This window comes from Stegodyphus dumicola, chromosome 3 (assembly GCF_044657685.1).
Source record: "Stegodyphus dumicola isolate Sdum_Otavi_A_Nest chromosome 3, ASM4465768v1".
In the NCBI taxonomy this organism is placed as follows: domain Eukaryota; kingdom Metazoa; phylum Arthropoda; class Arachnida; order Araneae; family Eresidae; genus Stegodyphus; species Stegodyphus dumicola.
The window spans coordinates 30,743,918-30,768,414 of NC_140770.1; the positions used below are offsets into that span (position 1 = coordinate 30,743,918).

At 31.4% G+C, this 24,497-nt stretch overlaps 2 protein-coding genes across 3 annotated transcripts in view; one reads left to right on the forward strand and one right to left on the reverse strand.

Moving 5' to 3' along the window:
- Positions 1–7,452, forward strand: part of mio (GATOR complex protein mio) — a 111,509-nt gene extending 104,057 nt beyond the window's left edge. For both annotated transcript variants that reach the window (XM_085812696.1, XM_085812695.1), the window contains exons 26-27: positions 409–502; positions 7,270–7,452. In XM_085812696.1, the coding sequence (XP_085668822.1) occupies positions 409–502; positions 7,270–7,360 (185 nt within the window). In that variant the 3' untranslated portion in view covers positions 7,361–7,452. The remainder of the gene's footprint in view (positions 1–408; positions 503–7,269) is intronic.
- Positions 7,453–7,517: 65 nt separating this feature from the next.
- The window catches only part of LOC118199641 (replication protein A 14 kDa subunit-like), a 33,076-nt gene continuing 16,096 nt past the window's right edge, over positions 7,518–24,497 (reverse strand). The window contains exons 3-4 of the mRNA XM_035371535.2: positions 8,539–8,647; positions 7,518–7,851 (exon numbers count right to left, since the gene is read on the reverse strand). Coding sequence (XP_035227426.1) covers positions 7,781–7,851; positions 8,539–8,647 — 180 coding nt within the window. The 3' untranslated portion in view covers positions 7,518–7,780. The remainder of the gene's footprint in view (positions 7,852–8,538; positions 8,648–24,497) is intronic.

A 24,497-nucleotide genomic window follows, 5' to 3' on the forward strand; every position in this document is an offset into this window, starting at 1 on the left:
GTTTCTTTGTCATTAAATAATTATATATTATGCTGAATATTACACAGACCTTTTCCATCAGCATCAGTCAAAATTCAGTTTCCCAGTTATTTGATTACATGTCAACTGCAACATACAGAAAATCAGTCAATTATCTTTAATAATGATATACATTATCTCTTGACTTCCATTCAGTGAATGCTATCAAAGCAGATTTCATATCGCATACTTTAATATTTTACATATATGCTGTCATAATTTTGTAATGTATTATTTTTCCCATTTCGTTCTTAAATTTTACAGACAAACATACCATTCACACTTAGTCTGGAATCTTTCCAACATACCCGTATTTAGTGAATAAGTATTTTCTTTTTCTCTTACAAGTAAATGTTTATATTAACTTTTCTTGTATGTTTTCATTTTTAGATAGAAAGAAACTGACTGACTTTTCAAACTGGTTAACATGGTGTCAAACTTGTCGGCATGGCGGTCATTCAGTACACATACTTACGTGGTTTGAGTAAGTAAATATATTTTTGATATTATTTTGTGTGACCACAATAGTTAAGTATAAAATATTTTTTAAATAGAATCTGTGGATTTCTTTTAAGTAACAGTCCATGAAAGTCATTTAAATATGTTTTCTTTACACATTCTAAAAATATTATTTCAATAAAATGCACCACCTTACTTTTAGACTTCACTTATTCACAATCTTTTCACATCTGTTTTATCTCCAGTGGTATTATAGAAACATATATTTGATTAAAAAATATTTTTGATTCTAGTTTTCTGAACTTATCAAATAAATGACATAAGAGTAGTATACTGAAATTCATACGTGAAATGCAGAGGTTGCTTCGAAATGATTATGTTTGCTTGTGACAAATAAATATTTCTCTTCAGCATCTGAAGTTATTCAAGGAGTAAAATAATATGTATTCTGGTAAGAAATCCGCATATATATTTCTCTAAGAAATCTTTAAGTTCTTAAATAAAATTCAAAAGTAGTACATAAATTTTTCATAAATACAAAGTTCCTACTCATTAAGTTTTCCTCAAATAAATCTCAATTCATTGATACCAAGAGTACATATTTTTATGAACAAATAAAGAATACAAAAGTTTTATTTAGAAAGTTGTTTTGTTCGAAGATGAAAAACTTATTTCTTGCAGTTGTAGAAATTTTGTAAAATCGTCTGTTTTAGAAAAATATGCATTAGTTGTAATACAGTACATAGTTCCTGATCTAGAATTGTTGGGACTTCAGCAATTCCAGAAATTTTCAAATGTTAGGCTATCAGTAAATAACTGTGTTATAAAATCAAATAAGAAATAGTTGTAAATGAAATGATAAAGCATTTATAACCTTAAACGAATCAAAATATAAAAAAAAAAAAATTACACTTGTTTGTTTTTATTAAAACATTTCTTACAATGTAAGTTCTTTAAACTGTTGTGTTTTATGATAATACATTCTTTTTAATTTGATATAGGTAAATACATTAAAAAGTCCAAGATCACATCCGTTGCGACTAAGGCGATTCCGGATATTAGATCATTGGTTTTAAATCTAGTAAGATGACATATAGAAAGTCCTGTAACTCTGTGCCCAGAATTCTTCCTATCTTGTCAGTTGACATTTTTTTGTTCCCAACAGCCGGTCACTTTCTTCACTATGGGTAGTGATATTTTCTGGACTTAGAACCATACTACAGATTTCGTTATCTATTAGTTAATTCATGATTGGGGCATCGTCACTGCAATGAAAAACTTCGTTACCACTTTTCTCAAATTTCTATAAACTTGAAAATTCACATTTTGTTTGTTATATCTGAACACCTTCAAACTCACAGCTATCATCAAAGATTAGCTAGCATCTGCTATACACTATTGGGACATGTTCCGTTAAATTTTCACTTACTTCTATCACACAGTTATGAAGTTAAGCCTGAATTATATTAGTTCAGTTATTTATTATACTTAGACATATTTTCCTGCACATGCTTAAGGCTTATCCAAGTCCCGAATAAATATATCCCCCCATATGCTTATCTATACCTTCCTAAATTCTGAAAATTTTGCATCTCAATGCCTTCCCTATATTCTAAAGATTTTGCCGTCCCTTAATTTTTTTGTTCAGTGCTTCTCTAAAAATTTTACTGAATTCTGCCACTAAGCTCTGGGCTTGTGTGAATAACAAATCATTTTTCAAAACTCAAACAGCTCTAAATGTAATCTTTTGTCCTATGAGTATAATTTACAAAATATATTTTTTCCGTGTGGAAAGAAATTTCTGTTAAATTTCTCCTCTCAACACTTTGCAATGCAGTTAGCTGAAACCTGTAATTATCACCAAACATTAAAGGTTACCATGCTCTTTGATTATTCAGTTACTAATATTTTTTTTTTTTTTTTTTAATTTGTTCAGACATTGCTGTGTCTGTCCTTTCTCAAGAGCTGTGGTGATGAAAACAAAAAACAATAAATAATGATTTGCCAGGTTGGTGTAAGGAGTATATATTATTCAGTAGGCGTAAAATCAACGATGTTTCAATGTAGAATCTTTTGGTTTGAGACATATGCCAAGCTAAAAGGTGAATATAGAGCCAAATTATTGATCACATGGATTTATGTTAATAAATGATTGTTTCTTCAGTATGGAGGGTTTTTTTTTTTTTTTTTTTTTTTTTTATTTGGTGCTTAAGTTAAATTAAGAATTGGGGATCTCTACATCAGAGGTTCTCAACCTTTATTTCTTGCCATGCACCTCTTTAACCATTGCTATCATCCCTCTCTTTTTTTCTCCCAAAATTCAAAAAAGATACACAAGTTTATAATGTGCTTTCTACATTAACAGGGTTCTTACGGTCCTTAAATTTTCTGGAATCGATTTTTGGTCCTTAAAAGTCCTTAATTTCGTCCCAAATCAGTAGAAGGTCCTTAATTTTAATCATCTGAAGTTTCTGTCTGTTTTTACAACTGCCATTTTTAATGTGAATTAGCATTTTGGAGGAATATTTTTGGCAATTCACTGATGTATATGGTTATCTTTTGAATGGGTTCAAGGATTATAATTTGTTTTTATTTCTAATATTTACTCAAGTTTCATGGGATACTCGAGTTTCTAAGCAAGAAGTGTAACATAAGCATTTCGAAATTCATTTTTCGTAATAAAGAGCTCTTAAACAATTTTCACTTTTGGGTATGTGAATTCTTTTATTAAACGGTTCTAAATTTGGCGACTTGTCAACATTTTGGCGATTTTAATATCAGTTTCAATAAAAAATTTTTATTTCCGAAATCTGAGAATTTTTCGACGATTTTTTTAAAACATCATATTATTGATAAATTTCATTAAAATAATCGTAATATATTGGAATTATATTTTAAAAATAACATTAAAATAAAATTTTTTTTATTTTTTGCTCTCATGTTATAAAGTTTCATTTTGGCAAATTATACAAAATATATATACAAGGTATAATGCTGTAAAGCATAATTTACGAAACAGCTCTTAGCAAAAGCAAAATTAGCTATGTAATTTAATAAATTTAATAATAAAGTCTTCTTTTTAATTTTTTCATAGTAAGCGTTTTTCCTATGTAATCGTGTCAGAATATTCAAAACTCTCAGAATATGCAACAGTTTTCTCTATAAAATTAATTTTACACTTTTTCTCTCCAAAATATTTCTGGCTTTTTGCTGTTACAGAATTGGTTGGGATAATATTTCTTTAGTATTTTTGACATTGCAGCTTGGAAAATTTAGAAGGATTTGAAGGCAAGATTTATAGACCCACAATTCTAGAAGATTCGAGAAATATGTGACAAAATGAAAAATGTCTTCATGGTATCAGCACGTAATGGATGTATTTTACAGAAAGTTTGCAATGAATTTCTTACTTTTTGGAGAACGTCTGGAAGAACAATGAAGACATAATATTTGAATGTTTTACTCCTGATACTAGAATCTTTTTCTTAACATGTTTATCTTCCCTTTATTTTCTCTACTTTTCACTAGACACAAGCATGGAAAATATCAAAAATACTTCTAATCTTATCACTTGGGCAGGCATTATAGACAGTGATTTTTTTTATTAATAAAGAAATTGAAAACTTACAATTTAAAAGATCCATCTAATATGTCTTAATGCATCATACACAGAGCTGGCACTAGGCATTTTCCCATCTGATGCAATCTCTGTGGATCCTAAATTTGACTGCATAGTACCTTTCTAAATTCTGCTTCCAATGCCTGCTCTAAATCTTAAAAGTTTTGCCTTTTCTAGATTTTTGTTCTTTGGTGTGTCACTAAATTCTAAGAATTCTGTCACACCAGCTTTGTAACTGGCCTTTACCATATATATTTTATATTTCTTCTGAATTTCATATTATTAAAGAAATTAAGTTAGTCTTTTTTTCTATACATTCTAAATGCATTTAGTGTTTTTTAGAAAAACAAAAATCCTTAATTAAATCCAAAATTTCTAAAATGAAAAGGAAACATGCTGAAGAAAGAAACTGAATACATGAAGAAAATTGTTCTTCTGACATACATAAAGATATGTGCAGTTATTATTATGTAAATTACCCAATTGTTTATGATTTCAGCCTTTACTATAATTTTCCATTTCTGTTTCCTCATATGATAGAAGATTAAAGCCAGATTAAATTAAATTGCATAATCTTTGACCACTAGTCCACATTTTTAGTTTGAATTTGACTGTTCCTGTTTAATTACATCACCTTGATTGACTTTGTTAGCATCAGAACATGCCTTTATGTTTGTTCTAAGTACTTTTTAAATAAGAGGCTTATTTAAATCTTTGTCTGATATTGTAGTTACTTTCAGACATAGTTATAATTTGCTTCATATCTATCGGGGGTTTTGGACTATTTTAACTTTTAGCAGATCAAGTAAACCCTCATAAGTACATTGTGAAGTGGTTGACAAGTTAGGAGATAAAGCACGCAGAAACTAGTGAGAGCATTGGTTTGCATATTGAGGCAAATCTCTAATTATTGTTAGAAAAGGAAATTGATATAAACTAGCTAAAATGTTTGAGAAGGCTTCAAATTAAAATGATGGATAAATATTTTATTGAGTGTTGTTGTTACAAAACATTTTGTTTTGTAGCTTTTAATGTGTAATTATTCTAATATCGTTTAAGAATCAGTGTCATAAATTACATGTATTTTAAACTGTGGAATTTTATTAGATTTTGATTTTAATAGGGATTTTTTAAAATAAAATTTAATAGTGGCCATGTAAATCCATAATGACTAAGGTTACCTATTTACCTAATTTAATTATTTATAACTGCTTACCCTTAAAAATTATCTCTATATATTAAAGTGAATTATTGCCTTTCATTAATACTCACAAGTTAAAACACAAAAATGTAGAAATTCAAGTGAGACTTAAAATAATACAAAACAACTTATCATCTCTGGTGCTTGAATGGCTTATTGGAACCTGAAAGTATATTAACTGGGTTACAATCGCTGGAATTCTGCACAAAGCTACATCACTAACTGCATCAAGCGGAGCCTGACTAACTTTCAACACTTACTTTAAACCGTGCCTACATCAGGCCTTTCAAGTTTGTTCTAATCAGCAGGTCTCTCTCTAGACAAGCAGCAGCGGTGATAACATTCAGTCTTTTGTTATGAATCATGTTGATCATGATCTTACTTCTCATTTTAACCTATGCTGTTTGACATAAAATCTACCTATTTACTAAACCTCTAGACCAGCAGTTCTCAACCTTTTGACTAACGTGTACCACCTAAACAAAAATTGAAAACCTTTAGTACTACCACTACAAAGTACTACTACCACTGCCAACCTTAAACAAAGCTCAGATCGCATAAATTTACAAGTGTTCGAGAAAAAACTAAATCAGGATGTTGGGATTTTAATTTTTGAAATAAATAGTTAAAAATACTTTGCTTCTTTGTGTACCACCTATTTTTTTCTTATGTACCACCACTGGTACGCATACCACCAGTTGACAACCTCTGCTCTAGACTGATCAAGTATGTGACAAAATGAGACATAAAAAAAATCAACAGAGCTAACTATTAGTAAAACGTAAATGTCACTTATCTTCTTTCAAATATGTCTAACCTATTATAAGTGTAAAATAGTTAATGCTCCTTGAAAAACTGCATGAAGTTTATTTTATTCTTAAACTTATTAATAATTATATTAATTCATGTTTAGTAATAATGCATACTACTTTAGAGATCTATTTTATTTTTAGGATGGTGTTAAAAAAGTGAAATTCAAGCATAGAATAATATTTTTAATTGAATTTATTCATTTCCCATTTGCTCATAGGTCCTTAATTTTTTTCATTAATGGTCCTTAAAAGTACTTAATTTCCGTGTGCAAAAATGTGTACGAACCCCGATTAAACAAGAAAAAGGATAGAAAAGTTTTATAAATTTGTTGTTGATAAATATCAAAACATGAACAAATGTAGTTTTTTATACTCGTAAACTAAAACTAAATTCTTAACAAGTAAACAAATGACCTCATTCCATTCTCCAGATGGGAAGTCCTGCTCTACATGTTTCCTTTTGAAAAATATCAAATGTACATGTGCAGAGTGTAGCTAAAAAAAAAAAAAGTTGCTGGTACTCTGGAGGTCTGTATTTTAGATGATTCAGTTGAATTCTTATGAAACAGATGAAATCCTTTCATTTTCTACAACCTCTTTAACACTTTTTTCACTATTCATAGAAATATTTTCTCAATTTAAAGCCATACTACCAGATTTTGCCATCAAATTGATGAGTGATGATTAGGGCATTGCCATTATAATGGGAAACTTCCGATATATCATCTTCATTTACTAGCAATCACTTCTCCATCTTCCTTCACAAAGTTCATTAGTTGGAAAATTTTGCCTTTTGTGATATACAGACATCTTCAGATTTGTGGTTATTATCATCACTATGAAATATGGTAGCTGGCCATAAATTATGCCAAGCATTTTTTTAAAATATCTGCAGACGTGTCCTCCAAACAGCAGATTTTATCTTAAAAGATTATTTTATTTCAAAACCAGAAGAACCTTACCAGTGGAGGATAAGCAAATGTATGACAAAAGTTCATATATAACTTTTCATAATCATACATAGTTTTGAAATAAAAAATGGGTAGCACTATTGCACACATCCTAATATTGTAATTCCAAAACATTTTAGTTATTTAAAAACCATGCTTGATTTAAATGCTACAGTATTATTTTTAAAGACTAATTATTTCATTTTCTAGGCATCATAATGAATGTCCAGTCACTGGGTGTATGTGTAAATGCATGACACTGGATGCTGTCGCAAAATTAAGATGTGGAACAAATAGCTGAAATTCTTTCCAGTGAAGATGCTTCAACTGGAGCCCAATGCTTTTTGAAGATCATTTTATTTATTAATAAAATTTTTCAATGTATTCTAAAAATTGGGAGCAAACTAATTTCTTCTCTCTCTCTTTTTTTTATTTGTTTAAAGAAACAACGCAGAAAATATCAACAAAATCAAAAGTTTATTTAAAGAACAAAATCAAAAGTTTAAATTTAAACAACAAAGTTTAATTTAAACAACAAAATCAAAAGTTTATTTAAAGTGCAATTCATTTCCTTTGCAAATACATTTTCGTAATGAAATACAACATTAGCTAACACATAAAACACAAACTAAAATTAAATGAAAATTAGCAGATGTTGAATGTGAAGCACGACAACCGAAGAAATCATAGATGACATTATCAATCACTATTTCCGTATAGTTCATGCCATAGAAATATAATGATCACGATGGCGAGACATCAAGAGAATTGCTTCATTGTATAAGCTGAGATCTATAAAATAAAAGCATGCTCAAAATTAAAACAATTTTAATCAAAATAAAACTGTCTAATTAGATGTATGTTCACTGGACATGGCTGTTTGTAGAGATTCAACAGGAGGTAAGGAATTCTCACAAAGCTTTCTAATATATTTAAAATGTGTTACATTCTTGATAAAGTCCTGATCAAACTGATTTTAATTTAGACTTATTTTCTTTAGCTGTCAAGATTTTAGTTCTTTTTTACTTACTGTCTATTTTTTGTACGATTTAAATTCTATTCTTGTTTAGGCAAAACTTCATCCACAACTAGTGAGAATAACCAATTGTCAGCTAAACGTTGGAAATGCAGATATGATGTATAAGCTAGACTAAATGCAATGACATTATTATTATTATTTACATTAATTTTGCCCGTTAAGAAAACAAGATGTTTATGTTAATAGTAAAATTTTTGAATGCGCCATGTTAGAATATATGCTATAAAATAATGGACAAAACATATGAAATACATAGCAAATTTCAAGTTTAAAAAATGAGAAATAATGTGCATTCATATGCAATGATAGTTAATTTAAAACATACTCATCTGGAACGTTTATTACATAAAAACTAATTAAACTATTAAAATTTTTAACATACTTTATATATACATTTTTTTTAATACTGGTTTGTTGTTTGACAAAATTAAAGAACTTACCAAAATTTTCAGTAACATCCCTCTCAAAAGGAACTATATGTTGACCTTGGATTGTATTATTAAGAGAAGCTATCCCATGAACCTCAACAATCCCTCCTATATCGTAAACCTGCAACATAACATATTATTATAAAAACCTTTCTCTTTTTTTAATAGGCAATTCAAATCATAACAAAACATTTTAGACACTTTCTGTTAAATTCCAATGCAAAATATTTTAAAGTACACATAAAATGCTATTTTGTGCTGTTTAACAAAATTTATAAGATGCACCTTTTAACAGATTACGAAGTAAATCATCTTTCTCATGTTCTTAGCTGCTGATAATGGCATAAGTTAGTTTTTCTTTTCTTTTTTTTTTTTTTTTTTCTTTTTTCTATTTTCTATTTTACGTGCAACAAAAATTTATCACGAAACAGTGTGATTTAGGGCCAAATATAATCGTGATGTCATAGTATGCTCATTAGATATCTACATAATCCTGGTTAAGTTTTTGATATGCCAGCTTGGAAGTATTTGGATTCTCAGAAAGTTTACAAAACTAATCAATTCCAAAATGCAGGATTTGAAGATTTTATAGTTAATCATTGATAAAAAATTTATAAATCCCATTACTGATACACACACAAAACACTGAAAGTTTAGCACGATGATGGAATAAAAATCATCACTCAGATTCATATTTAGACAAATTTATGCAATACAAAGCTCATAACAATGATGACTACTTTGCCCCTATTTTAAACGCAAACTGTGAGGGGGGAAAAGAAAATTACCTCCTTAATTACAAATTATTACTTTTCTGTACCGCTTGCAAAAACCTATTTCATCAAAAAAATTATGTGTTTATTATTTACATAATTGCAAGAAAAAAGATGATTTTTCATGACTGAAATGGGATTAATCTTAGTTCCCTGTACTTATTTCAAACCATAGATTCGGCATCTAGGAGGTTCAGCCAAGGATGGCCAACTGCTACGACGAGTGCCGATGACCGATATTTGACATTATGTGGATGCAGGAATAGAACCGCTACTCCGACTCTTCTTAAATCCTCCCTTGCTGCAGCCACCGGAATGTTGGTGTCAGCGTCAACTGTGCGTAGAAGGCTTCACAAAGGTGGTCTGTATGTGAGGAGAACAACCATTTGCGTGCCGCTCAAGTCATGCCGTAGAAGGGACCGTTTGCATTGGGCACGACAACATCTCCACTGGACACCTGAGCAATGGAGGGCTCTTTACGGACGAGTTCAGGTTTAGTCTAGAACGCGATAGTAGGCGTTATTTGATATGGAGAGCACCTGGAACCTGTTATCATCCGTCAAACATCCGTGAAAGAGATGCATACGGAAGAGGCAGTGTCTGTGCTTGGGGTGGCATCTTTTTGGGTGGACGCACAGACCTCCATGTCTTTCCAAGGGGAACCGTGAATGCTCCGGTTTACAGAGATGACATCCTTGATGCTTATGAGCGGCCATATGCCGGGGCAATAAGTGATGCTTTCCTGTTACAGGACGACAACGCGAGACCACACTGTAGATGATTATCTTTAACGGGAAACAACTATGCACACGAAGTGGCCAGCTCGATCTCCGGACTTGAATCCTATCGAGCACATTTGGGATGCTTTAGGGAGACGTCTAGCTGCTCTCAATCTGCCCCCCTCAGACCCTTGCAACTGCTTTGCAAGACCAATGGCTCTCACTTCCTATGGAACTGATAGAGTGTATAAATGAAAGCATCACACATCGCTGTATTGCTTTTAGAGGCGACCATATTCCATATTGAAGGTACTTTTCCTATAGCAAACTGACACCTTCGATTTGTTCATTTTATACATGTGCTAATTTCCATACTACCATAATTGCCTGGTAATTAATTTTTATGTTACTTCATACCTTACTATGTGTTGTATATTGTGGGTATGTTTCATAAAATTCTACGTGTAACTTTTTCAGTAATCGTGATTTTTTCTTAATTTATGATAACTAGTGTATTTTGCTCCAAAGCTTCTTTTTACCCTCACTACGAAAGATATCGGTCCTGTCATTCTGTGATCACTCACTCTCATCCAGTATATATAAGTCTTGAATTAAAAATAGGTTCTATTCAAAATTTGATTGTCCTGTTTATGATGTTTGGGAATGCTGTGTTGAAAATCAAATATCCAGAAGTAAAAAAAAAATGGTGATTGCACAGTAAAGATGCTGTGTCTGATATGATTCTCTCTGCAGACAAGTTTCTTCAGAATAAATATTAGTAAATATTCCATCATATAAATGTAGCAGCTTTATGACTGCTTTTTAAATATATGAATGTAAGATCTATATCAGCAATAATTTACTTTTTTGAATGTCATATATACATGCATTTTAGCCAATATATATTTAATACAGAAAATTTACATTTATACATACCTACAAATTTTAAAAGAGAAAAATGCTCTACAATGCATAAATTATACATTATAATTCATAAATATTCTTTCTCAAAAGTAAATAATACGAGAACAAAAGAAATAACCTTTCTTTTGAAAATTATCAAAGAATTTTATGCTTAAGGAAATTTCAAATCTTAAAGTGTACATACGCTGCACATAACCTTACACCTTGGTGTGGTGTGGTGTTTTTAATTATGGCAAAGCACACTAGGGCTATCTGCCTAAGGGGAGGGATGCCTTCGTGGAGGACTTTCTAAGGGAAACTGGCTCGTATACACGTTACACATAAGGAAAATCACGAAAACACCCATGCAGCCAGCCCGTTCGCGGGATTCGAACCTCGGACCGAACTACCAGTGTTCAGCAACTTTACCACTCGGCCGCTGGTGGGCGCCCTTACACCTTGGCTGGATACACAGTATAATTATAGTGAGAGTAAGTCTCTCTTGTATTTTTAAACCATCATCTAAATTTCTATTCCCCTAACAATTTATAAATAAGTTTTACTAAAGATTATGAAAACATGTTTGATTTTCTTAAAAGAGGTTAAATCACGGCACTCAAGGGCTATCTGTCTTTGCAGAGTACATTCTCGAGGAAATGTGTATACTTAGTTTACACACAGAAGAAAACCACAATGGTGCCAAGCAATCAGCCCAACAAGCCACTTTGAAACCAAACCCATGATGAACAATATTTAGTGATTTTATCCACTCAACCACTTACTGAAATAAATTACTTCTGTAACACTTCTGAACAAAATGCACAACAAAGTTTCCACCTGGTTAAGATAAGTGTGATTCTTTAAAAAAAAAAAAAGCCCCTCACTTTTAATTTAACCACAGTAATGATAGAAAATTAAATTCTATTAAAAGCTAGCAATTCTAAATAGTGAAAGTTTAATTATGTTCAAATGTTAGTAAATTAATAGCAATTAAGATTTCAGAGAACAAAAATTCAGTAAGATATAGGTACCTTGCTGTAAATATAGAGCTCCTCAAAAGGCCTTTAATGCTCACAGAAAAGTATGGATAAGCATTGTAAAAAATCAACAAAGAACAGTTAGATGTCTCAAAACATGTCACTAAATGCAGTGCACAAAAAAAATCAAACTGAATCCATCAGTATTTTCGCTAATATTAAAGAAAGCAAGTCTAAATTTTTGTGACTAAGCTTATCTTCAACTAACTATATTTAATAACCATTCTCAACAAATTAAATCTGACACAAAAGCAAAACGTAATTTACATTTTCAAATTTTAGAGATGAATGAAGGAATTTTTCTATAATTTTTTAGTCAAGCCTTATTATAATGGATGAACTACTATGTGTTTTTATCAAAGAATATAAGACAAATTAGCCGAATCAGGCTTAAACATAGAAGTGTTATATTTTTCCCTTGATAAATAATGCATAATGTTATGATAAATATCTGAAAATATAAAATCTAGTATCAGCTCCTGTGCATGGATAACAGATCAACAAGATAAACAGTCCAAAGAAAAATTTATAACATTCTTTAGAAAGATGAATAAAGCTTTTCAGCACATTCCAATAAACCATCAACTTCATAGGATTTCAGTGGAAGAGCCTAATTTTCTACACTATTTAATTAACAATAGGGAATATTATTCTGTAGCCTATATCAATAAGCTGTCAAGAGTTAGATATGAATCCCTTTTAGAAATACTGCAATGAGTAAATTGAGGTGGCTTGCTTTTTATGAATCACACTTACCTTCAAAAATGCAGTTTGTTCTCTCTCCTCTTCCACATATCATATCAGCCACAATAAAACTGGTCGTCATCACTCTTATGTACAGCTGCAGCTGTCTACTTCTGAAGCAACATGACAGCAGTTGATTTTGCTGCATTTTTTCAGTAGCAGTAGAAACTGGTAACAAACAGTTTTAAACAGCACCCTGATAATCATTGCTGCCTATGTCATCATGCCTTCAAATCTAAATGGTGAGAAACTATAACAGCTCAGGGGAAATGGAGTTTTTGCACCATTAACCCATTAGCACATTATTCAGTTAATATTAAATTTTGACATACATGGTATTTAACTTTGTTTTATATCTATATATAGTCGCTCACAGTAGTATTTCAATAAAATTATATCATTATATAAAATTCTTATTATACAGCAAGAATAAAAAATTTAAATGAAAATATAAATTCAACTGATAATTTTATGGACAAAGTGGGAGCAATTATTTATAGAAGTCTGGTCCCTTGTAATTGTTATTAAATCTTTCATACCCAAGTGTAGGTTCTATTCCGAGATCTCATTAACAGCTGTAGGAATTTTTTTCCTTCTCTTATTAAATTAGTAAGTCCGTGTAATGGACAATTATCAAAATTTAGTTTCAAATAGAAATCATTTTCTATCAAAATAGAAAAATGTTTTAACTACGCAGCTAAGCTTTTACATGCTGTCATGTTTTCTTTCATTGCTGCAGTTGTTTTCTGTTAAGTCTGGCAAGGGGAAGCTATCTTAAATGGCAAAGGAAGGCAGGGTTGCCAGATTTGGCATTAAATCACCTATTTGACAACAAAACTGGCGATATGCCATAGACAGATGAAGAACCTTCTAGAACGAATTCTTACCAGTTAGGCCCAGAATCTTCTCAAAGGCAGGCTGAAAGCTATATAAGCCCTGCAGGTATGCGAAGTAGAGTGTGTCTCACAGTCTAGTGAGTATTGTGAGTGCATCGAGTGTCTCATAGTCTAGTGTCGAGATGTCTCGTCAGTGTTTTGCAAGTTGGTGCATTGAGAGTGTGCATCGTTGAGTGCTTCATGAGTTGTACTGTGGAGAGTCTCGAAAGTACATCGAGTTCTGAGAATGATCGAACGGAGTTGGAAGCTGTACTCTAGCACTTTGCTGTGAAGCTATCTTCACCGTTATAGCCTGATGTCTGCGTTGCTGATTGTTTCAGCACGTATGTCATAGTTTTTTCGACGACTGTAAATGTGTTTTTGGAGCTGTCTTGAGTAATACTGGCTAATAAATTGTGCTTTCATTCTTCATCAAGTGTTGTTGTCAATCACTCCAAATCCGCAAACCCATAAGAACGCAATAATATTTTGGCTGAAAAGTGAATTTATTTTATTAATAAACTTATTCATCACTTTTCTGTGCATACAGAAATTTATGATTGTTTTCATTTTTACAATAGAATTAAATCACGAATCTCTGCAATTTCTTCTTTTTTTTAATATCCCTATTTTTGAGTGCATATTCTTTTGTCTTGAATTATACTTAAAATGCATAAATAATTTATTTGTTCCCCTCTCTTTAGATCTTGGGTTTACACTTGAAATGTATTACTAAACCTTATCATAACTGGTTTGTTCACAATTACAAAGTGAATGAGTACTTAAAAAAAAACACTTGCTGAATTCTTCCTGCCATACAAAATAGAAAAACGGCACAGATATGGTGGTTAAAAGATATACAATTTATTTTAATAAATCCAGAATTTCAATTTTAACACTTTTTATAACTGCATATACAGTGGCTCCCAAAAGTGTTCGTACACTAATGATTTTCATTGAAATAGGGCTCTAGCTATTAATTAAAAGTAAACTTTCTAAATGAGATTTTAATAATATGATCTATAATCTATTCGTAACAAAATTATACAATATATTTTTTAAATATAGCGAAACTTTATTTTTAGGAAATTAATAATAAAAAAATGACAAACATTTTATCTCACAAAAGTCTTGGTATACTGAAATATTTTTGGATAAAATCAAAATTAGAATTATCATTTGCCGCTTTTTTTTTAATTTTTGCATTGTGGTGGCATTTAAAAAAATCATTGCTTTAATTTTTATTGTTTACTTCATAATATTCTATTTATTCTTATTTATTACTGAAAAATGGGTCACAGTGGTAGAGAAATTATAAACAGCATTCGAAAACTGATAATTTTTCACCATAGTAGTGATAAATCAATTCAAAATATTGCTAAATTAGTTAATTTATCCTATTCTACAGTGCAGTATGTGATAAAACGCATTAAAGAAGAAAATCAGATTGAAAACAAGATAAGAAAAGTTCGACCGAAAAAGTTAACTAAACGTGATGAGAGATTTATTATTAGAAAATTTATGAAAAACCCATGTTTGAGTGCTGCAAAAGTTTCTGCAGAATTTAATGCAAAGTTTTTTACTTCAATTTCACCTGAAACTGTTCAAGGAGTTCTTAGAGAAGCTGGATTACATGGGCGTTCTGCCCGTAAAAAATATTTTGTAGAGAGAAAAACAGAAAGCTTAGGCCTTTCATTCGCAAAATCAATGATAAATACACCCGAAACGCACTAGAATAATGTCCTATTTGCTGACGAAAGCAAATTTAACATTTTTGGTTCCGATGGTCGAATAACTGTATGGAGAAGAAAAAATGAGGAACTTTTCATTCTAAGAACTTAGTTGGAACAGTTATGCATATGGCAGTGGAATTGTTCTTGTGTTGGAGTGCATGGCAGCATCAAGACTAGGTAATTTGCTATTTATTGATGGTATAATGAATTATTCTTTTTATTTAAATATTTTAAGAGACAATTTAAAATTATCAGCCCAAAATTTGGGTATTGGAAACAACTTTATTTTTAAACGTTTATGATAACGATCCTAAGCATACAGCTCCCAACGTTCGCCTGTGGTGTCTCTATAATTGTCCACAGGTTTTTAAAACACCACCTCAGTCGCCAGATTTAAACCCCACAAAACAAATTTGGAAAGAACTGGAGGTTAAGGTACGAAAACACGAAATCAAAACGAAAAGCGAACTCAAAACACTCATGACGGAAGAATGGATGAACATTGATACAGAAATTACAAAAAAACTAGTAAAATATATTCCCAGACGTTTAAAAGCTGTTGTGGATGCTAAAGGATATCCTACTAAATATTAATTTAACGAAAAAAGGAAAATATTTACTAATATATCAAGATTTTTTTAAGTGTACAAAGACTTTTGTGAGATAAAATGTTTGTCATTTTTTTATTATTAATTTCTTAAAAATAAAGTTTTGCTATATTTTTAAAATATTTCATGTTATTTTGTTACGAATAGATTATAGATCTTATTATTAAAATCTCATTCAGAAAGTTTTAATTAATGGATAGAGCCCTATTTCTATGAAAATCAGAAGTGTACGAATACTTTTGGGAGCCACTGTATGTGAAACATAACAACAGAAGTAGCATTCATTTTGGTGAAACTTACAAAAAAAAAAAAAAAAAAGAAAAGAAAAGAAAGAAAACGCTTATTTATTTTTACCCTATTTTAAGAGCATAAAAATTATTTCAAAAGCAGTTTCTTTACTGGATATGCAATTTTATTTAAGTCAAATATTTTGACATGTTTTGCAGAGGATACACCTTCCCTATTATTTATCCCATTCTATTATATTTTCCCTTGTACTTGGCATTACTTTCATTTGAGGTGTGAATTTTGCATTCGACGTCTAATCGTCAATTTGTAATTATTTGCATTCGATGTCTAATCGACGTAATCGTTGTCTAATCGTAAAAATCCCTTACATTAATCAGTAAGTGAATATTATATTTCTTTGGCTTTACAGCTATTAAAAATTAACCATTTTATTCATGAGTGTTTCAAAAAAACAGTTTGTAAACAACTGCAGAATACTGCTCTACTTCTTAGTGGGTACTTTCAGATATAACTCTGAAAGGAGAAGAAAGACACACTAGGGGGGAAGTTATATTATTCAGAAATAGCATTGCGAAAAACATTTATCAGTTAAATGTTTACCTGATAAATATGGAATCAGCAGCAGAACACTATGACATTAAAATAGGAATATGGTGACATTGTAAAATTTTTCCTGATAATGATTGTAATGCAGACACTGCAAAAAGAAAAGAGAAAAAACATTCCCTATAAAAAGACAAGCCTTGCAGAAAAAATGTTTAGGAAATTAAAAAAGAACTCAAACCTGAAGCATGTTTTCCTTAAGATAATTCACAAAAGCAACATCAAGGAATAAAATATTTAAAATTAACAGCAGACAAGCAGATGAAGAGTTTACTAAAATATTTTCAAAACTGGTGACAGATGAGCTGACTCGTAATAACATTTATAACATGGATAATATAAGATCAGGTTAAGTTACTTGGATGTGGCTAAGGAATGCCTTTGTGAAGAACTTTCTAAGGAAAACTGGTACACATGGAGAAAATTATGAGAAACACGTATGCAGATGGTCTGTTTGCCTGCTTCAGACCCGCATAAATTATTAGTATTTAACTGCCTTTTGCACTTCACAAATGGTAGGGCCACAATATGGATTAGACGTCGATTTTTCTGGCAGGTTCTTCCAACTGTTCTGGCTGATTCACAGTTTGAAATGCTAGAACAAATCAGAAATTTTTTTGCATATTGATTAATACAAGTCCTACACTTGATATCTGTGTAGCTGAATTTTAGAAGTACCAAATAGAAAAATAATTCTGAATGTCATTGATTATTTTTTCGAAAACTTACTGAACTGCAGTTCATTATAAAAGCTTATTTCTTTAGAAAATGCCTAAGTATTTTCCTCAATTTTCTGCAGTACATCTTCCAAGTATTTTTATTCTCACTGCAACAAATGAACAAAGAAACTATTAATAAAGGAATCAGAGTGTGATTTTCTAACAGCAGTTTATAAATCAGTTAACAGCAGTTAACAGTATGTTTATAAATCTTCAAAGGATAAAAATTCTTCTTGAACTGCAATGTCTGCATAGCAAAAGTGTTACAAATTTTAAATATTATCTATTCCTTTTTATAATCACAGAATCTCACCAGCACACTTTCTCCTTCTAAATGCATAGGATACGAGATCTTCCCATACTTACCAACTTACAACACTAAAAAATCAGGAGTTTTTTTAAAAAATAAAAATACATAGAAAGGAAATATATTTTTTAAATAATGAATTAACTTTAAATAGTAACTAATTAAAACCTAGATCAGTTACTAGTTCTTAAATGCAAATAATGCAAAAATACTTACAAGTAAAAAAAAGTTTTATTACTTGTACCTTCTAATAACAGAAAATAATTTGTTCTTCACAAGATTAACTTAAAATAATACAATGTTCAGAAAGTTTGTCCTCTGTCAAGAGAATTTTTTTTTATTTTGGGGAAACTTTGTTTTGGCACAGCTTTATGCTTATATTTTGTAGTATTATTTTGAATATTGCCAATTGAATTGCTCACAGGCGAATTTTTCTCACACCTATTTTTAACAGCGAAAGAAGTAATTACATCTCCATTTAATTTATGTATTTTATAATTTTCAGTAGAGCCAGAGTTAAGATAAAAGCCTTTATCCTCTACGAAAAATTATACTACTACAGGCATTTACTTCTTCCTTAAAAAATTAAATAATGGGCTCCATTACTCAAGGTAAACATTTCTCTAAAGATAACCAGTGTATACATACATATTTCTTCTTATGCAGCTGTTGGAATTTTTTTCAATTTTTTTTTCCTTCTTTTTTTTTTTTTTAGAAATATTTTCAAGATAATAAATATCAACAATGTGTTCATCCATGCTTACTAGCAAGGGAACTGACTTTTTTTCAACTGCTAAATTTCAGGTGCACCTCATAATTTGTAAATTTGAATTTTCTTTTTTTAACATGCCTGCAACATCAGTTTCCTGGTGCACTGTCAGCACTAAACTGCAAAGCAATTTTCTAATTAGCTGTGCTATGTATTAAAGCCTGTCGAATCTCCTTCTAAAGTAAGGACAGAAAGTACACTATGCTCAATTTCTGAAAATTAGATTTGGAAAAAAAAAAAAAAAAAAAAACTGGATATAGTTTTGCTTCCATCCATAGAGAGACAGAATGGAACTGTTATGCAGATGCAATCAATAACTGAAAATTTATTTTCCATACCCATTTCTTCTACAATTGCAGCCGTTTTTTTGTCCTTGCACTTGTGCATTTCTTAGCGATTTCATTGCCGGGAAACAATTTTCTAAATAAAGCTGCAGCATGACCTGATGCATTCAGTGGCAGGTTGTGCTCCAGTAAAAAGGCAGAGAACAGGCATTCTGCATTAATAACATTTTGGTCCTTTGTTTCCACATAAAAATTTAATTTTTTTCTAATGCAACCCATGTTACCTTGTGTATGCACATGTTTAAGAACATCTTCCCTTCCAACGTGCAAAACTGAAAAATCACAATGGTACACATTGCAATTCCTTCACAAAATAATAGAAGAAAAGTCTTCTGTGTATGCAGGATTTTTGAGAAATACATGAGTGTTTTACATTTTTTGCAGACATAACTAAGACAAAAGATCACAGTTTCTTTAACTGTTTCTGGGAAGCACATGAAACTTGCACTGCTCACTGGTGAAACAAACAAAATAGCAACCTCTACCTTGCTTTCTGCTCATTGGCTAATACAGGGTTCATAGCCACATTTTAGTTAAAAAAATAAGCACGTTTCAAGCACATTTTAAGGAAAAAATAAGCACCTGTCTAATTACATTATACACAAGTGCATAAACTTAAAAGAAAAATTAGACTTGTAATTTAAAATATGAACAATGCAATATTTATTAAGAGAATAAGCATTACCTCAACAATGGAAAACAATTAACTTTTTCTTTTTTTCTTTTTTTTAAATTTTAAATGACAGTTCAATTTACAGAATTAGTTTACAATGAGAGGAAAAGAAGCTATGCAGAACTAAACTATATTACAAGATTTAATGATGATATTTCAGTTGAAAATATAGAAAATAAATAATAATAAGCCATATTAATTGTATTCGTTTGGCACCTAATAATAAATACAATTTATTTTTCCACTCATATTAATATTTAAATAATTTAACTTAAATGAAAATTCTGAACATTTTCTAAATTTTCATTGCATAACAGTTTTCCCTTAACATATATTCCAAGCGAAGTAATTTATGTAAAAAAGAGGCACATTTCTGAAATCAGAAAACGGGAAATTGCTTCATTCAGTCATCCTTTAACAGTAAAAGCTTAACTAACCCCCGCATACTCGGAAATTCCGGATAGTAACTGGAAAAAGAGGAGTGGGGGAGATTGTAGCCGTTCTTTAGATTTAAATTTAGGCTAAATAAATGATTTTGACGTTTCGATATGTGCATCATATAAAAATAGACCAACGGAACTGAGAAATATTCTGCTTAGAAAGTACAGTAAAACTCATTTAAGTGTTCATAAACAAATCAAAATTAATTATCTCTGCAAAATACCGCAAACGTTATTGCGCAATACGTGCGCCCCGTAATTCTTCCATATGTGATATTACGCAATCGGAATCAACACCTGCCGGTATTTGGAGAATAAAGAACTAAATAAAGGAAAAGAAAAAGAAAAGACTTTAATTTTCAACAGACTGTATTAAATTTCCGGAATAGAATCAATCTTTGCTTGGGTTGGGTAGACCGCAAAAACTTTTAGTCCTATTCAATCCAGATTGGACAGTGACAAAAAAAAGTCCACTGCTTCAATATCAGAGATTTTGCAGAGAAACTCCCAACCTCCGTACTGTATAATGTATTAGCAAAGAAAATGAAATTATTTTGACTATTTGATTACTTTCCTTTTATTTAAGCCATTCCGAATATTATTCCTTAGAAAGCTAATCTGTGTAAAAACACACCCATTTTTGGAAATTTATCTATACTTCAGCAGTTACTGCAACTATATTATTATAAATATTCATACATATGCTCATAATATAAGCATAACGATCATAATAAACACGAATATGAACTGACCACGCGGAACGAGAATGCAAATTATTAAAATCTTGAAGAAATTCAAACGTGTGTAGTATTTGGGTGGGAGGAAAAGAATACCGAATGTACCGGAATTTTCTACCGTTTTCGCAATTCTTTGGCCAATAGAACGACGTGCACCTGTCTGTACTCTCGCTCGCACCATAGATTACGTTAATGCAGAGGATGGGGGAATAGCAATTTCCGGGTTTATGATTCACCATCTGACGTTGCATATAAGGAAGAAAAGTTGTTTATTTAGTTTCGGCTTTGGTACGGGAAAAAATGCGCATTCATTAAAAACAAAGGATTAAAAAAAAAAAAAAAAAAAGCACTAAAAGCAAAAAAATATGGGCTTTAAAGAAAAAGTAAGCACCTATAAGGGCCTTTATATTTTATTTTCAAATATAAGGACTTATAAGCACTTGTAAGGACCGCTACGAACCATGTAATATATGCCAGATGACCCACAACGGACCTTGATTCTCACTGGAGAAACGGAACACTATGTTTTTGCACACGTGGTTACAGAAACGCACCATATCTTATAAATGACATTGGTTTCCTTCTATATGCATCTAGAGACAAAACAAGCACTTTCAGACGACAAAAATCATATTTTTGTGTGAAAATAACAAAGTATTAAAGCCAAGCTAAATAAAAGTTGTGGGAAATTTTAAGAATAAGAAAAAGTCAAGAGAAATATGTTGCAAATCGGACTGGCAGAAGTAAAATCAGGAGAGTTGGCAACAGACAGACAGAAAGAAGTACAGGAGGCACCAAAACATCGCCATTGGCAAAACTGGTATCGCCCCACTGCACTAACCATCAATAGAAGTGTACCCTGACCGGGCACGCTAACACCATGCTTGGGAATTAGTTTACATTGCAGCAAGCAGCATTCATAATACACAGTTATACATTAATGGTGCATAATTTGCATTGCAGACAATATTGTCTCAGATATACTTTACACAGGTACTTTGCAGTTGGATGGATAGATATAATAATTACAATAAGTTATTTACAGATGTATATACATATTTCTTTTGTGTTTCGGTTTGGAGCTTTGTTGGCGGAGGGGAGTGTTTATAGTATGTGGTTTGTTGTTTGTTTGGTTTTTTTTTACACGATTCACAGTTTAAGTTCTCATTCATAGTGCAGTTCATAATACAGCATACTGTTTATGAATTCATTTCATGGTACATAGTGTTGAGTACGTAGTACTGGTGCATCTGTCATACATTGCACAGTATGAAGTAACTCATAGTTCGTAGTATGAGAAAAGTTACGGTTATCTCAATAAATGGATATATTTAAGTGTGTTTTCTAAAGGCACTCCGGTATAGTATGAGGGCGAGAGTGGATATTCTTATTGTTGCGTTTTATGAACTTAGAGGATTATTTGGGGTTGTAAGCTATGGATGACACAGGTCCAGTCCTTGGCGGTATAAGAAATCAATAATATTTTTGATGTTTTAGAAAACTTTACAGTGCTTAATAATGAATCTTCTAAATTCTATTCCAGTGTCGGTAGGATGGCGAATGTGATGGGCTGACGTTAGCGGACACTGAAACATGTAATGTTCAGGGTCTCCGCATTCCCTGCATATGCATCTATCCGACGTAGCCATATTGTGATCATAAAAATACTTGGGGAAGGGACTGTGACCCGAGATGTACTGTGTACTGGGTGAGGAAGTAGGTTGAAATTGTGGTATTTTCATCAGCCTTGGGTAGTAGTTCGGATGTACGTCGTCCTTGCGGTCCTTGTTCCCATTGACGTTGCCACTTTTCATTCGCAATTTGTTTTAGTTTGTACTTTAATGCTGATTTAGGCCATGGGATATGAATTTGAGATCCTGTTTGTTCTAGAGCTGCTTGTTTTGCTAGATAATCGGCACTTTCATTGCCTTCTGGTCCATGACAGGACAAATTTCTTATTACTTGTGCTTATGATGTTTTGAATTTGCCGGGCTATAGGAGAATTTGTGTGCTGTTGTTTGATGGCATGTATGGAAGACTGACTGTCGGTGATTACGTGGATGGTATCTGTATTTAAGTCATTAAGTTGCATAATGCTGTTTAGTATGGCTATGAGCTCTGCTTGATATACGCTGTTTTGCGGCTGAAGGTAACCTAGCCATTCGGAGTGGAGGCCTGTTTTTGTTTTTATTGTGACTCCACTTTCTACCTTATTTTCGATCTTTGAGCCATCCGTGTATGCAGTAAAATCAGTTGATGGAGGTGGCTTGTAGAGGTTGCAATGGAGATTGTGAAGACTCAGAGCGGTCTGTTATATTTCGATGGCTTTTCTTCATATTCTTGTGGATTGAAAATTATGCCATTGTACGTCAAAGTTTTCTTGAGTTGTAGGATTATTGTCAACAGTGTGTTGATTTCTGTTTGAATTGGTAGTGGCATCACCGTGGCTATTGTTTGTAGTGCGTTGGTGGAGGTTGTTGAGAATGATCGGGTAATATTGATCAAGAAAGGTCTTTGAATTGAGTTCAAATTTTTCTTGCTGTCATGGGAAAGGCCCAGATAGCGGCTCTATAAGTTATTATTTTATTAATTACTGTCTTTAATAGAATTTTCATAACGCGATCATTAAGGCCCCAGGAATATCCTTTCATCGCCCTTAATGCTTTTATGATTTTGCCGGTGGTTAGCTTCTTTTCCTGAAGATGTGGTATCTAATTGAATTTCTGGTCTATGGTGAGTCCTAAGTACTTAATGGTCTTCACACATTTTATTTTACTGTTTCCAATTCGTAGCGTGTTGCCCTTTAAATAGAATCAGGATATCCTTTCATCGCCCTTAATGCTTTTACGATTTTGCGGGTGGTTAGCTTCTTTTCCTGAAGATGTGGTATCTAATTGAATTTCTGGTCTATGGTGAGTCCTAAGTACTTAATGGTCTTCACACATTTTATTTTACTGTTTCCAATTCGTAGCGTGTTGCCCTTTAAATCATACATACTTTTTACATACACATATTTCATAAATCACGATTTAATATTTTTAATTTTATATTTTCTATATACCATCTACAAGATGGCATATAGAAAATATAAAAAATATTACATTTAAACTGATGATCTAATATACGGAAAAGTCCTAAATCCGGAATCACCGATGTCCCGACGAGTCCGGATTTCGGACTTTGAACTGTAATTCCAAAGGATCATTTTTAAAGAATATTTTGAAATTAATCTGGGAAAAATTACTTTAATAAAATTTGCAACTACAGTATTTATTGAACCAGTATGTAAAAAAACTGGGCTATAGCTAGATATCTTGGTTATTTAAGTTGAGAAACAACTATATACTTAATGTTATTTTGATTAAATATTGTTTTAAACAACATGCAACAATCGATGACCATTAAAATTACAAATTTATGTAATTTTTTATTAATAATAGCATGATTTGAATACAGTTCTTCAACAGTTGTACCCATTCAATCATTGAACTAAGCAGGTAAAGATGTACTTTTTAAATCATTTGCCAAAATGAGCATAAATTTCATATAGGTAAGTTTAGAATTCTCTCGAAGAGAGCTAAACAATTCACAACTTAAAAGTGAAAACTAGCACACTGCTTACAATCGTAATTACTTTTACTGCTACATTAGGGAAATTTTCTTCCATTACACCTTTTTTTTATTTTTTTTATTATTAATGTTCACATGAAGAATTAAGAGTTTAAAGATTGCAGAATT